The sequence below is a fragment of the Heterocephalus glaber genome, unplaced genomic scaffold (assembly GCF_053883595.1).
Source record: "Heterocephalus glaber isolate CG9 unplaced genomic scaffold, H.glaber_assembly_v1.0 deba00001457, whole genome shotgun sequence".
Classification (NCBI taxonomy): Eukaryota; Metazoa; Chordata; class Mammalia; order Rodentia; family Bathyergidae; genus Heterocephalus; species Heterocephalus glaber.
Genome location: NW_028258305.1, coordinates 36,808,738 through 36,824,149, shown reverse-complemented (window position 1 = coordinate 36,824,149; position 15,412 = coordinate 36,808,738). Strand labels below are relative to the sequence as shown.

General features: G+C 44.7%; 1 protein-coding gene across 2 annotated transcripts in view; it reads right to left on the bottom strand.

The window, feature by feature from the left end:
• Positions 1-12,669: 12,669 nt before the first annotated feature.
• Positions 12,670-15,412, bottom strand: part of Xdh (xanthine dehydrogenase) — a 64,572-nt gene continuing 61,829 nt past the window's right edge. For both annotated transcript variants that reach the window (XM_004839257.4, XM_013070158.3), the window contains 2 exons: positions 14,633-14,809; positions 12,670-13,327 (listed from right to left, as the gene is read on the bottom strand). In XM_004839257.4, the coding sequence (XP_004839314.2) occupies positions 13,277-13,327; positions 14,633-14,809 (228 nt within the window). In that variant the 3' untranslated portion in view covers positions 12,670-13,276. The remainder of the gene's footprint in view (positions 13,328-14,632; positions 14,810-15,412) is intronic.

Sequence of the window (15,412 nt, the reverse complement as noted above, 5' to 3'; positions counted from 1 at the left end):
GTGTGGAATGATGTCTGTACAGCTCTTGGCATATAATCAGTGCTACATGGACATTTCTTTCCTGTCACACCTCTCCTATGTCCTTCCACCCTTCTCCATGATCCCCTTCCATCTATGCTGCTTCTCTGTCCCTGGCTACTAAATCTCTCATTCTCAGGTTCATCCCCTTCCAAAAGATCTTTAGTTTCTTTTAAACTGCCACAACTCAGAGATCAAACTAAAAATGTCTCCAGCATAGAGAACCCATCCTGCCTGGGCCCTGAGTCACTGACCTCCTGGCCTCTGGCTTTCCAAGCCAGCCTGACCCACTTCCCTACCCAGAACTCTTAGCAGTAAGCTCTAGTCCTAGAAATGCCTTCAGAATAGCAGGTGCACACAGCACCTGGCACAGTGCAGACCTCAATCTGCTTCTTGGGCAGTGCCCATCACTTTGTACTGTTGGTCACCTGCATCAACATCCCCTCCAATGAATATTTAAACTGCAGATCCCCACACCAAGTCCTGACCCATTTAATCAGAATCTCTGTGAGGGGACTCTTGCAATTCAGGTGCTCTTATCAAAGGTTCTCAGGGTAATATTTGGCCCCAGGGAACACTGAGAAGGTTCTTCTGTTAAGTCATTCATTGATCCTCCTCTATTCTTTATATTAAAGGATCATTTATTGAATACCTGTCTCCTGAGTTATCAGGATGATGATGATGATGATGATGATGATGATGATGATGATGATGATGATGATGATGATGATTGGAACTCATGAACACACATGCTATGGTTTGGATCTGAAATGTCCCCCACAGGCCCACGGCCCATGTGTTTACGGCCTGGTCACCAACTTGCATTGCTATAGGGAGGGAGTTGAACAGTTAGAGTGTGGGGCCTAGTTGAAAGAAGTTCGGTCATTAGGCCTGTCAAAGCCCCAGCCTCCCAGTTGCCATGAGATGAAGAGACTCCTCCACCACCCTCCACCACACACTTCTACCATATTGTACTGTGCTGCCACAGGCCCAAAGCAACAAGGCCAAGCAACCACAGACTGAAACCATGAGCCAAAATAAACCTTTCCTCTTTTTAAGTCAATTATCTCAGGTTATTTTGTCCCAGTGATGGAAAGCTGACTAACTCATAACATGAGGAATTCAGTCAGGGTACAGTGGACCCCAATCTGCAACTAGAAGGGAAGGCAGTCATGGAATACCAAGGGCATCTTGAAGGCCTCCATGGGTGCAGGCCCAAAAAAGCAGCTGCAGTCCTCATTCACATGTAGGAGGGCTCAGTGTAATCAGAGGACCATCACTGTCACCTTGAATCGGTCATATTTTTACAATGTTGCTCTTCTTGATCTTTAATAGTAACATTTAGTCATGGATTATACTGGGTGGGATGTAGATTGAAATCAAAAGGTTGACATGCAACAAATTGCAGCCTACATATTACCAATAACTAGACATTAAGACCTGCAGCTAGCTCTTCAGGTATAAAGAACTCCAAAGCTAAAGCAAATGTGAATATCTATAATCCCTCCAAAATTTGTTTTATATTGATACTCGTTGTAGCAATTGGGTTCCTTTTCCATGTTAAGGTGTAAAGTGGGGGTAGAGGAGGTCAGGCAGCGCCATTTAGGAAGTCCTGAGCCAGGCTCTGAACATAGCTATTGTAATTCCTTCTTATATTTCTTTGGGAAGAATAAGATATCCTCATTATAAAGATCAGAGCAGAAATAATTGCAATGGAGACTAAGAGAACAATATAAAAAAATCAATGAAGCCAAGAGTTGGTTCTTCGAAAGAATCAACAAAATTGACAAACCCTAGCTAACCTTATCAGAAAAAGGAAAGAAAAGGCCCAAATCCATGCAATTAGGAATGAAAAGGATGAAATTACAATGGACCCAGAAGAAATCCAGAGGATTATCAATATGTATTTTGAGAACCTATACGCCAATAAGATGGAAAACACAGAAGAAATGGACAGATACCTAGATACATATGAGTTATCAAAGTTGAAGGAAGAAGACCTAAAAATTCTAAACAACCCAATATCAATCAATGAAATTGAAAACTTAATTAAAAACTTACCAAATAAGAAAAGCCTGGGTCCTAATGGCTTCACTGCTGAATTCTACAAGACATTTAGAGAGGAACTATTGCCACTACTGTTTAAATTCTTCAATGAAATTGAAAGGGAAGAAATACTCCCAAATTCATTCCTGGAAGCAAGCATCACCTTGATCCCCAAAGCACAGAAAGACCTAAATGAAAAGGAGAACTATAGGCCAATCTCACTAATGAACAGAGATGCAAAAATCCTTAATAAGATAATGGCAAATAGAATGCAGAAGATCATCAAGAGAATCATAAACCCTGACCAAGTGGGATTCATCCCAGGGATACGGGGATGGTTCAATATATCCAAATCAATAAACATAGTACACTATATCAATAGAGCCAAGGACAAAAACCATACGATCATCTCAATAGATGCAGAAAAAGCATTTGACAAAATCCAACATGCATTTATGATAAAAACCCTACAAAAAATTGGAATAGATGGTCTGTACCTCAATCTGATAAAAGCCATCTATGAAAAACCAACAGCCAATATCATACTAAATGGTCAAAAACTGAAATTCTTCACACTAAAATCAGGAACAAGACAAGGATGTCCACTATCACCACTCCTGTTCAATATAGTTTTGGAAACATTAGCCACACCAATTAGACAAGAGAAAAGAATAAAGATAGGAAATGAAGAAATCAAATTGTCATTATTTAGAGATGACATGATACTCTATATAGAAGACCCCAAGAACCCCACCAAAAGTCTTCTAGACTTAATAACCAAATTCAGTAAAGTAGCTGGATACAAGGTCAACACAAAAGTCAACAGCTTTCCTCTACACGAATAACAGACTCACTGAGACAGAAATAGGGCAAGCAATTCCTTTCACAATAGCATCCAAAAAACTGAAATACCTAGGAATCAATCTAACAAAAGAAATCAAAGACCTCTTCTCTGAAAACCATAGCTCTCTGAAAAGAGAGATTGAAGATGATATCAGAAAATGGGACGACATCCCTTGCTCCTGGGTAGGAAGAATCAACATAGCGAAAATGACCATCCTTCCAAAACTGCTATATAGATTCAATGCAATCCCAATGGAAATTCCAGCAGGATACTTCACAGACCTTGAGAAAACAATCCAAAAATTCATTTGGAACAAGAAGAGACCCAGAATAGGAAAAGCAATTCTAGGCAACAGAGACATGGCAGGAGGTATCATAACCTCCAACTTGAAATTATACTACAAAGCCACTGTGATAAAAACAGCATGGTACTGGCAAAGAAACAGACCTGAGGACCAGTGGAACAGATTAGAAGATGCAGAAACAACTCCAGACACACTCAGCCAGCTCATCTTCGGCAAAGGAGCCAAACACCCTCACTAGAGGAAAGATAGCCTCTTTAATAAATGGTGCTGGAAAAATTGGGTTTCAACTTGCCAAGGATTAAAGATACACCTATATCTCCCACCATGCACTAAACTAAAATTGAAATAGATTAAAGATCTAAATATTAAAACAGAAATGCTGAACCGGCTGGAAGAGAGGTTAGGTAGAACTCTTGAAGACATTGGTGTGGGAAAAGATTTTGTGAAGAAAACCTCAGTTGCCTGTGATCTAGCACAAACAATCAACAAATGGGATCCTTCTTATTAAAAAGCTTCTACACAGCACGAGAAGCCACCAACAGTGTGAAGAGACAGCCTACAATGTGGAAAAAGATTTTTCACCTGCTGTTCCTCAGACAAAGGTCTACTACCTAGAATCTATAAAGAACTTTAAAAAATCCGACCTCCCAAATTTAAAGACCCAATACAAAAATGGGCATCTGAAATGAACAGACATTTCTCAGACAAATAAGTAGAAATAGCAAATAAACATATGGAAAAATGTTCAATATCACTGGTCATTCAAGAGATGCAAATGAAAACAACACAGATTCTATCTCACCTCAGAAAGAAAGGCTGCTATCATGAAATCAATCAGTAGCAAATTCTGGGGGGTGGGGGGCTGTGGGGAAAAAGGAACACTGCTCCACTGCTGGTGGGAGTGTCAACTGGTGCAACCACTGTGGAAATCAGTATGGAGATACCTCAAAGAACTAGGACTGGAAGTCCCTATTCCCCTTCTGGGTATCTTCCCAAAAGAATCATACCACAGTGATATATGTGCACCCATGTTCATAGCAACATAACTTGTAATAGCTAAAACTTGGAAGCAGCCCAATTGCCCATCAACTGGAGATTGGATAAAGAAAATGTGGGGTTTTTAAAAAATAAAATGGAGTACTACTCAACCATAAAAAATGAGAAATTAGAGACATTTATAGCTAAATGGATGCACATTGAGGCGATACTCTTAAGTGAAATAAATAGGACACACATGTGTAAATACCAAATAGTTTCTCTAGTGTGAGAAACTGAAAGTGTAAATAAGGCTCAAAGGTATAATAGGTAATGTGAAATAGGAAGAAAAGGGGCATAGGGGAAGGGGAAGTTGGAGGGATAGGGGAAAGGAAAGAAGGGAAATGGAATTAATATGAGAAAATGAAAACATGGAAACAAAGTGTTCGTAAATAGGGAGGGATGGAGGGGTTGAAGGGAGGGCTTGGGAACCTGGAAAAAGTAAGAACCAAGAGAGATTATGTAAAAGTGCAAATTTCCAATAATGAGTGTCATTATACTGTATACCTAAAATGTACCAATAAAATTCATTAAAAAAAAAGAGAATAAGACATCCTCCCTGTGCCCTGGGCCCACTTTCTCCAGCCAGAATTGCAGATTCCTCAGGCCAGTGTCCAGGCCTTCACAGAGTTCTCTGCTTAACTCTGCCCTCAGGAACCGCCCCAGGAAGACACAGCCCAGCTGTACTGGGTTGAGGCACCTCTAGCCCTCAGATATAAGCAGTCAGTAGCATCCCTGGCCCCCTCTTCTTTCCCTTCTTCCCCACAGGGGAAACTACAGAAGACAGAAGCAACCCAGAGCTGGCTGTAGATCTCTCTGAAAAGGATCTGGCGTGTACCAGAGTGGCTTCCACACGTGACTACCTGCCTGTTCGCCCTCTGGTGCCACACTGGGCTTTCATACATGGGATCCTAACCCTCACACAGAGGGAGCTGCAAGGTGGGGCTTTGTACAGATGAGAGGGCATGGGGCCCCTCACTAACCTGAGCCTGCTCGCAGGGCCTCAGGGAGGGAGGGAGGTTGTTTTTACTCTGCCTTGCCTCATTTGCTAACATTAATACAGCACTATTTTATTGTTTCATCAGTCTAGAACACATTTTTTAAAAATTGAGGATTATTTTCATACAGTGAAATGCAAAGCTCTCAAGTGCACCGTTCAAAGAGTTTTGATAGATGCATAGGATTACACACCCCGATCAACATGTGTCCATGGCTCCAGAAAGCAACCTGTATCTTTCTCAGTCAATCTCCACCCTCCACAGGAAACTCCCAAGGAAGAAGTTAAGTTTTAGGGTGTTCTAGTTTGGTCGGGTGGCTGGAAGCAGGGGCTGGAGAAAGTAAAGGCAGAACTGTTGCCCTACTGTAGCAAGTAGCAATACTTTTGTCCTTTCTCCCATCACCCTACTGGAGCAGCATGGCTTTTGTTGCTTTCTTCCTGGTGGCTCTTCTCACCAGGCTCAGGAGCCTGCCAGTCTCACACCAGGGAGCTTCCCCACCTAAGCCCCCACTGCACTCAGTGGTCCTCAGCAGGTCCTCCTCCAAGGAGCCCTCCCCTAACACCGCCACCTAAGCACCTGTGCCCTTTCTTTCTTTTAGTGCCTGGGTATCCCACCTACAGCTTCGGGTACAGCTGGATCAAGTTAGTGACAAAACAGAGCAGGGTGTGTCTGCTGAGAGACCCCCTGAAGAAGAAACTAGGCAAGGGTCTGGTCACCCTAACAGCTGTAGCTACACTGGGCTCCTCTCACATTCCTGCTGAGGGTCTGATGACATCCTGTTTAACATATCTGTAAAAACAACCCTTGTTATGTTCATGTCAGCCTTGTTGATGATAGTAAAAGAACTTGGGAACAAGCCAAATGTCAACATTGAGAGAATTCATTAAATAAACTGTGGTGCCACCCATACAATGGAAAGCTATGTATCCATTAAAAATAACACTGAGGAAGAATATTAATAGACACAGAAAGCTGGCTGGATATACTGCTAAGTTTTAAAGGCATCTTACAAAACACCAAAGCCTTAACAGTTCTGAGTGTTGAGATTATGGGTCATTATCACAGTCTTCTGATTTGCTAGTACTTTGTGCAAGGGATATGTAATATTAAATAAAATTATTTATCGCTAAGTGTTACTCTAGTACCTCTTGCAGAACAGTGCATGCACAGGAAGTGTGGAAATGCTACAATAGCAATCTCACCTGCACAGTGGCATTGAATGTCCCACACACCTTATGTCAGGAGTCTGTGGCTGCCTTAGTCTCCTTCAGGAGTTCTTACTCTGTTCAAGAACTTCCATACATAGCTCATCATTTGGGGGAACTGGCGGGTTTGCACTCTGAAGAAGGCTGCTATATGTACTGCTCTTTACATGTGGTTTCCTGCCTCCATGACTTTGTTCTTTTCACTCCTAGCATGGCTCAACAGATGTAAATGCCGTGGTAGCCAAGATAATGACTCCTCAAAGATGGCCCTGTCCTAATCGATAGATCTTATAAATATGTTACACTGCATAGCAGACTAGACTTGCATATGTAATTCATGTATAGACCTTAATATAGGAAGAGGAGCTTGGATTATCCAGGCGGGTCCAGTCTGATCACGTGAGTCTGTGAAAGCACAGAACTTTCTCCAGCTGGAATCAGAAGAGAGGTGACAGAAGTGGTCAGAGATATTGGAAACACGAGCGGGACCTCATTCACTTCCCATTGCTGGAGGGGAGCATACAGACAGCATGAGGAATGTAAATGGACTCTGGCTAACAAACAGCAAGGAAGTATGGACCTTAGTCCTATTGGCCCAGGAAACTGAGTCTAGCCAACAACTTGAATGGGCTGAGAAGCAGACTCATCCCAGAGCTTCCAGAAAGAAGCACAGCCCTGCCAACACCTTGACTTTGACCTTGTCAAACTCTAAGCAGAGGACCCAGTAGAGTCATGCTCTACTCACACATCTCAACTGCAGAACTGTGGGATGATAGATAGCATTGTTTACATCTGTTAAATTTGTGGTAATTTGTCACAGCAGTGATGGAAAACTAACACCCTGGTATAGTTGAGATGACTGTCCCTAAAAGATCCATATGCAAACGCTTGGTCCCCAGGGTGACAGATTGGGAAATGCTGTGGACCTTCGAAAGGTGGGGCCTCCTGGAAGGTCTTTTGGTCATGGGGCATGTGCCCTTTAAGGGGATTGTGGGATCTCACTGGCTCTCTCTCTCTCTCTCTCTCTCTCCTTCCTTCCTGGCTCAAGATGGATGAGAGCACTAATCATGGTATAATGTATTGCCTTCACCAGAGGCCCGTACCAATCAGGCTGCCCAGTTTTGGACTTGAGCCTCCAAAACATTGAGCTTTACAGACCATTTCTCTTTATAGAGTTAAGTACCTCCATATTTCACTACGGTAGCACAAAGCTGACCAATACATACACCATCTTTCAGCATCAACAGAAATGCCACTTCCATGAACCTCCTCTGATTCCTCTGAATTTTCCAAGGTCTCTGCCCCTGGGCCTCTTCAGCCATTGCCACAGTCCCCCTGAATACAGAGTTATTTCTGTAAATGTCATATTTCTTCCACTAGACTGTGTGCTACTCAAGGGAACAGATGAGGCTGGTTCATCTTTATTTTCCTTTCAGTGCATAGCACAACATCTCATGTGTAGTTGGTGCTAAATTTTTGTTGGAAGGATGGCTCACTTCCTGGATAGATAGTTATTGTTTAATAAAATGAATTGCTATAGCAGTTAGGAATTGAAATATGGGCCGGAGGAATATTTTCAAATGTAGAAAGGAATAACTGCTTGATGATGAACACTGACAGCATGAAATAATACACAAAATGAGCAAAAGTAGGTTATCTAAATGTTTTTGATGCTTGGAATCTGACAGTGCTCAGGCACCTGGCCCTAAGATGTAAATGAATATATAAAATAAATAAGATTGCAAGTTGGGATAAAGGCTTGTGAAAACAGCTGGGTGAGGCCATTGGGCTGTTTTCCCCCATCTCATCTTGCCAGTTAGCTGTGTGGAGTTGAGAACTGGCCCTCCCACCCAGCCCCATGTGCTGGGAAAATCACATTACTGTGAGAAGCTGAGACATGGTGATCAATCATTTGCACCATTTGTACCAAAATATAACCATATGAACTGATCCTACCTGGCAGAAGAGCACAGCTGTCCATGTACTGCCTTTTCCCCATCAGCCCACCTCTCATGGAGAGTTGAGAGTTTGACTCCTTCCTGCATCTTCCCTTCCGCTTGAGTTTTGGAGCCTTTGCTCATGCTATCCTGGCGGGCCTTCCCCTGGAAGGCATGGCCAAAGGCCTGAAAATCATGACAACACTGCTCTCTACAAAGTGCCTCACTCAGCCTCACTCACTCTTTCAGTCCTCATAACAGCCCAGTGAGGCTGCTGACCATCCATATCTATTTACAGATGGAAAGATGGAGGTTCAGAGGAGCTAAGAAACTTGCCGGAGAGCAGAGGGAAGAGGCGGAGAAGACTCGAGCAATCCACATGTGTTACACTCAGTTCCTCATCCCCAGGAGTGGCAGACCCATGTATCACTGCCTCGGGGCAAGACCTCAGTGCAGTCTAGGTGGGAAGCAAGAACATGTAGTGCCAGCAGCCAGGGGACCCTAAAGGTACACTGCCCAGTGGGAGGACGAACACAGAGCACATGTGTGGGCCTGTTCAACACTTGTTGACAGCTTATGGAATAGGACAACTGGTTCAACATAGGAAGGAGCTGATAGGATGGGAAGAGTGGGGAGTGGAGAGGAAAGGAGAGGAGAGCAAGCTGCATGCTACTGAGACTCTCAGGAATGTGCTCTGGGCTCCGGGGCTGGTGCAGGAGCACGTGGGAACAGCTCACATACCCTGTGCTTGGACCTCTTGCTCCTCACACTCAGGGCTCAGTCCCAGGAAGGAGACCCTTGGTCTCACTCCAGGTCTTAAGGGACAGCAGGGAGCTCTGGGACCTTCCTAACAGCTAGAAGGTTGACAGGAGGGAAAAGATGTCAGGCTGGAACAGAGGACGCCCGGCAAGGGTGTGTGAGCATTCCTCACCGCCTCGCTTCCGCAAGATGGCCTTGTGCTATTTTGATCCTGGGGCATCAGATGGTCACTTCCTTTGTTGGGGTTACATCACCCCCCCCAAGGCAGGCCTTCTGAGTGGCTACTTCCAGGGTGGCTTCACTGATACCCTTGTCCTGCCATTATAGGATTGCAGCTCACTCTCACCCTCTTTCCCTTACTCCTTGGTGCCTCAGGTTGACCCAACCACAGCTTCTCAAGCAGATTTCTTGGTCTACGTCTCTGCATGGACCTCTTAGAGCTTCTCCGTCCTGCTATGTTGCTATGTGGGACAGACACAGACACAGACACACACACACACACACACACACACACTCATCCACACATCTCTCTCCTCTTTGGCAGAGAAGATACACATCTTGTTATCTCCAAAGAAAGTCTTTCTTTCCAAACTCCCAAACCCTAATAGCTTATTCTTCTAAGGTGGATGATGACCTAATGGTAGCAAAGCCAGGTTCCAGCCACCCCCTCTGCAAGTCTTACACGGATGACTTAGCACCTCACTGTGGAATGAGAGGATATTTTTGCACTTACTATTTTCTTCTTTACCTATGGACTTAGGGAACAACCCCATTTTAGCATCCCGTCACAGGAACACAGGCACAGAGGTTTAGAGAGCAAATGTCTCTCCTTTCCACAGTGTTCATCTTGGGTCCCAAGCTGCCCACAACTTCCTCCTACCTGTGTAACTACATTTTTATCACCAACCCCAGCTGTATGACCCAAAGATGGCATAAAAGAAGGTCTCACCTGCCTAGGTGGATGCGTGATTTCAGTTAAAAAGCCTGCACCAGGACCTGGAAGCCTCGTTAAGCCTGGCTTGACATTAAAGGACTGTGAGGCCCCGGACAAGTCAGTTGCCCTCTGTGTTTACCATCTGATCTTAAAATCGAAGGGATTGAGCTTGGAGACCCAGAGATCCTTCCAGCTCTGGGATGCTGAGTTGGTCTGGGACTATCCAACGCCAGGTCAGGGCAATTCAAGGGCAGAGATGATGCCAGAGTTCCTTTGGGCAGCACCTGGCATTTCCACTCCCATCAATGAGCTGCTGGCTTTATTTCAGGTGTCAAGACTGTCACAGGATCTATCTCCTCCCCACTTCAGGATAGAGACAAAACAAAAGGGCAGGCTCCTCGATCTGGGGGGCACCGGGGTGATCTCAGGCTTTACTAGGTTAAGGAAGCTGCATGTTATGAATAGCTTGTCCCTGGACCCAAAATAGGCAGCACAGGGAGTGATTTCCAGGCTCACCCAGATAAAGTTAAAAATATCATGGGCTCAGGGATGTTCCCAGTCATAAATCAATCAGCCAGGACTATTTCTGTTCTTATTTCTTGCCCACGGTTCCTCCTATGACCTCCATCCTGTCCTCCCCATCCTGGCCTCCCAGCCACTATGGTTCTGGAGTAGGAAGAAGCTCATCAGCTGCTCTGACAACAGTGTGGCAGCATGGCCATCCCAACGTGGGAAACCTAACCCTGCCCACAAGAGCCACCATCAACCTCCATGAGCCTGCTTAGCGTGGATGCACTTTGACAGGCAGATCAACTCTCTGTATAGGCCAGGTCTCCCCACCTGCAAGGCTGAGGAGCTGCCCAGGGGTTGTGGTGGGTGTCTAGGAGTAAACAACCCGAACTCCCCTCTGCGTGGCTAGGGGTAGGGTTTCTCCTTCATGTGATTACAGGGATTACACCTGTCTCCAAGGACTGCTGGGAGGATTAAATGAGACCCTGTAGGTAAAATGTTAAACTTGGCACCTGACACATTGCAGATGCTCAGAAGATAAGAATTGCTTCCCCCCCTGCTAGCCTTCCATCTGGAGCTCAAACTCCCACAGCCAGCCCAAGTCTTTAAAGAGCTCCTAGTGGTTTTTTCATCAGCCTGTCAGGTACAAATTCAGCTCTTGGGGAGGCCCTTGAGGATATTTGATCTACTCCGTGAACCTAAATCAGTATTTTAGTAAGGAACCACAGATGCGATGCAGCTGGGCCAGGTGCAAAATCCGTACCTTTACTGCCCTCTGCAGGCTCCAGTGCTATCCTGCAGGCAGTGTTGACTACTTGCCTTGTGCAGCACCCAAAACGACCCGGGCATCTCACTCCATAGATTTGCGGCACTTTACAGATTAACACAACAGGGCAAGGCCAGGTGTCTGAGGAGGACAACACCTCGAGGCAACACAGTGATGCATAGTTCACAAAGCACTCGCTTTTTGGGTTTAGTGTCAGGTCTGTTCTTGATTGGGTACCTAAGCACAGCAGGGAATTCTGGGTCATTGCTCAGTCCTGACAGCCTCACTAATAACAAATAACAACTCATAGATCCTGCCCCAGAACATTCCAGAAAATAATCTGATAAACAGACCTGGGTATTTCACTGTAATATCACTTTGATCTTCAAAGCTCTTCAATCTTAACCTTGCTGTAGAGGAAACAACATATCTAAAATACTCCAAAGAAGGGAATTTTGTAAGAAACTGCGTGTGTGTGTGTGTGTGTGTGTGTACACATATGTGTTTGGTGTGTGCTTTTTAGAAATAAAGCCCGGCTAAGATATGGAAGTTACTACTAGCATTTGGTGTGCTTTTGATGGTAAGTAAGCAATTCTTACTGCCAACCAGTTGACAGTTTCACTTCTTACTGACACCCAGGATCACCTCCACTACATCCTGACCACTGCCCTTCTTCCATGACCAGAACCACAGACTCTTTCTGGCAGGCTGAGTGTTGCAGACAGTGATAGCTCGTGACAACATGACACTGTCCACCACTACGTTGTGATGAAGTCTCCTGTTGGAGCCATGAAAGGGGATGTTTGTCTGTCTACTGTTCTCTCTACCAACAGCAGAAACTTGGGGGATTCTAAGCAGAGTTCCTTAGGCCCAGGCATTTCATAATAGTAAGGGAGCCAAGTCTTTGATGGCTGCACATCCCTTATATAACTGGAATTTTCAGGTCATACATTTATAGACTTAGAGCAGGAGAAGATCTTAGAGATTACCAACCCTTTCATTCTGCAATAAAACTGCACAGGAAGGGAAAATGATAGCCCAAGGTCACACCGAGAAAGAGCTGGAGTGAGAAACTGGGGTCCTTAATTCTTTTTCCTCTGGCTGATATTGATTTCAATAGCATTGCTTTTAGGTGAAAATTACTCTGTCTTCAAATGAAGAAGTCTTAAGCCTGATCTTTGAAATACACAAAGGGGAGAGGGAAGGAATTTAGTACGTTGTAGGTAGTCAATAATTGAGGTGGCTGGATTTTTGTGTCATAGGGTAATCTTACTTTATGTAGTTTAACAAAATTGGATCCAATTAGCCTTCAATTTGTTTCACTCTTTATTCTCTCCAATGACCCAAAGGTGGTTAGTTTTAATCTTACCCCGATGCCTCATTGCAAATTGTTATATAGCTCTGAGGTTATAACGCAACATTCATTGGTGATGAAGGCACACAGATTTAGAGTAACTTTGGTTTAAGCTTTTGGAGGTTTGCAAGGATCCTCTTTGGAGGACAGACAGACACCGCCAGCACTTGGGGCTGTGCACACTGTCCACTGCATGAGAACATAGCACAAACATTCCTTTAACCTATCACAAATACTTGATTAAAGCAGACTTGAAATAGCTACATATGAAATGCATAGTGGTCACTTAGGCTTAATAGTTCCAAATTTGGGGCTGGGGATTTAGCTCAGTGGTTCCACCACCTATCTCGAAAGCGCAAGGTTCCGTGTTCGATCCCCGGTACCAAAAAAAAAAAAGTTCCAAATTTGCTCATCATTATGTTTGCAAATCATTATTGATCAAAATCTTCCAATGCATTCCTTTTTTGCCAAATGCCATTCTGATGAATCACAGCTTTGCCGTCCAGCTTGTATAGATCTAGGTTCTTCAGAACATGCACAAGAACATTCTGCTGGGCACTTTCTCTTCAGACCCTCAGAGACCAGGGTTGACAGTTTTCAGGTGTACCAGTGACACACTAGGAAGGAACAATAGAGTCCTCATTGCCAGGGTCCTCTGATAACACCCCCTCCACCCTGACACATACGTGCCACCTCCCACCACTGCCCACCACCATTCCAAGATCACACACCACTCGACATCTCAGCCACTGGGAATGCCCCAGGGAGGGATCCCTTAATTGCCTAGTCATGTATTTCTTTTTACTGAGCACTTTCTATATGGCAGCCATTCTATTAGGCTCTGGAGATACTATGGTGATGAACAATTTAGACCTAGTCCTTTCTCACACAGCTCTCATAATCTTTACAAAGCACAACTGACTCATAGAATCCGCTACTATGCCGATCCATTGTAGGGTGTTAAATCATTGGTGTGTTGTTACACGGAAAAGAATCTTTGTTTTAGGTTTGAAGCCTCAGAAGGGCTCTTTAAATGATTGAGATCTGCAGCAGATTGCTTGCAAGGAGCTGGTCTTGCAATCTGCAAGCTTATGGGGAGCCATGGATCAAGGAAATGGGCTTCTGGTAACTGTCAGCATTGGGGGCCATGGTGGGCTCTGGGCCATGGGAATGTTGCCGCACAGCTGTGGGACCTTCACTGCCTAGGCACTCACACATGGTTTGTGTGGTTCTCGCCTTGTAGTTAAAGCTATTGTCAGAACCTTGTTCTGCTAACTTAATAGAAGTTGTGGGTACGGAGGCAGTTGGGGAGTTCTATGTGTATGGTGCCTGTCCCAGCACAACTCAGAACCTGGGCTGGTTCTGAGAGTCCAACAGTGGAAGAGGTGGTCAGCCTTAGGATGTTCTTCTTTTCCAGGTATTTTCCACTAAAAGTGTCATCTGGTTTCTGAAAAGACTACAAACTCCTCAAGGGCACCTATGTGTCCCCGGTATCAGCCTGGCACATGGTAGCCATAAGACAAATGTGATTGATCTAATTTAATTTCCCACCCCTATCCCTATAGCGCCCCACATACATGTCTTTATCAAATAAATCCCCAATGCTAACGACTAACATCAAAGATTAGGTTCTTTTGGAGTTTCATCTGTCATCTGAAGCTAGATGGGAAATGGTGAGGTCAGCAGGGCATGACTATATACCTCACATTCCTCCTGTCTTTAGGGAAGCTCAGCTACAAGCTGCAGCTTTAAAGGAGTTTCTCATTGTTCTCTTGCAATTTCCAGTGGGTGCCCCATAGCACACAGTGAAGACAGACATTGACTCATGGCTTCCCACGTGAGAGAAAGCCTGACACCTCTCCTTTCTGCACAACCTTCCCCTAAAGTTTGCCAGCCAATCCCCAGCCTCCCCAGCATCTCACCAGGGTGGTGAACTGGTCCCCACAGGCATTGCGGATCTTCTCTGGGGTGGCAGGGCTGTCTAGCCGGAAAAGCTGCTTGCTGTTATAATCTGAGCGCTGGGCTCGAGCGGCACTGATGGCGTCCTTGATGGCAAAGAAGATGGAGGCAGCCAGGAAGAGGGGCGGCTCCCCTACAGCCTGAAGGGGCAGAGCAGCAGGGAGGGGATCAGGCAGAGCTCCCCTAACCTCCATGTCCCCCCACAGACCCGGGAGGCCAGGCCAAGAGTCCACACCAGAGCCCCACCCAGCACTAATGAGACAACCCCAAACATGCAGTCAAAATTAACCAAGGGCTGAGAATGTCTTAAATGACCAGACCTGGTGGGCATACTTTATTTTGCTTTTTCTATGTAATTTTCTCTGATGACACCATATAAGTACAATGTATCATTAAGAGTTATACTAAATAGGGTGTGGATATAGTTCCGTGGTAGAGTGCTTACCTAGCATGCACAAGGCTCTGGGTGTTTGATCTCCAGCAACACACACACACAGTTATACTAAATAATTATATTTTATAGATCAAAAATCTGACAACATGTTTTAACCCTTTCTCACAGTTATTAGCCCAGGGGAATAATCCACTTGCAATTCTGACACCAATGCCCACAGGCATTAAATTACAGCATTTGCTGGGGGTGTAGGCATAATGACAAATAAAAATTAAAACATTTTCTAGCAGAAGTTGATTTTTTCCCGCATAGCACAGATCAGAGACCACTTATATCAGAAACACTAGAG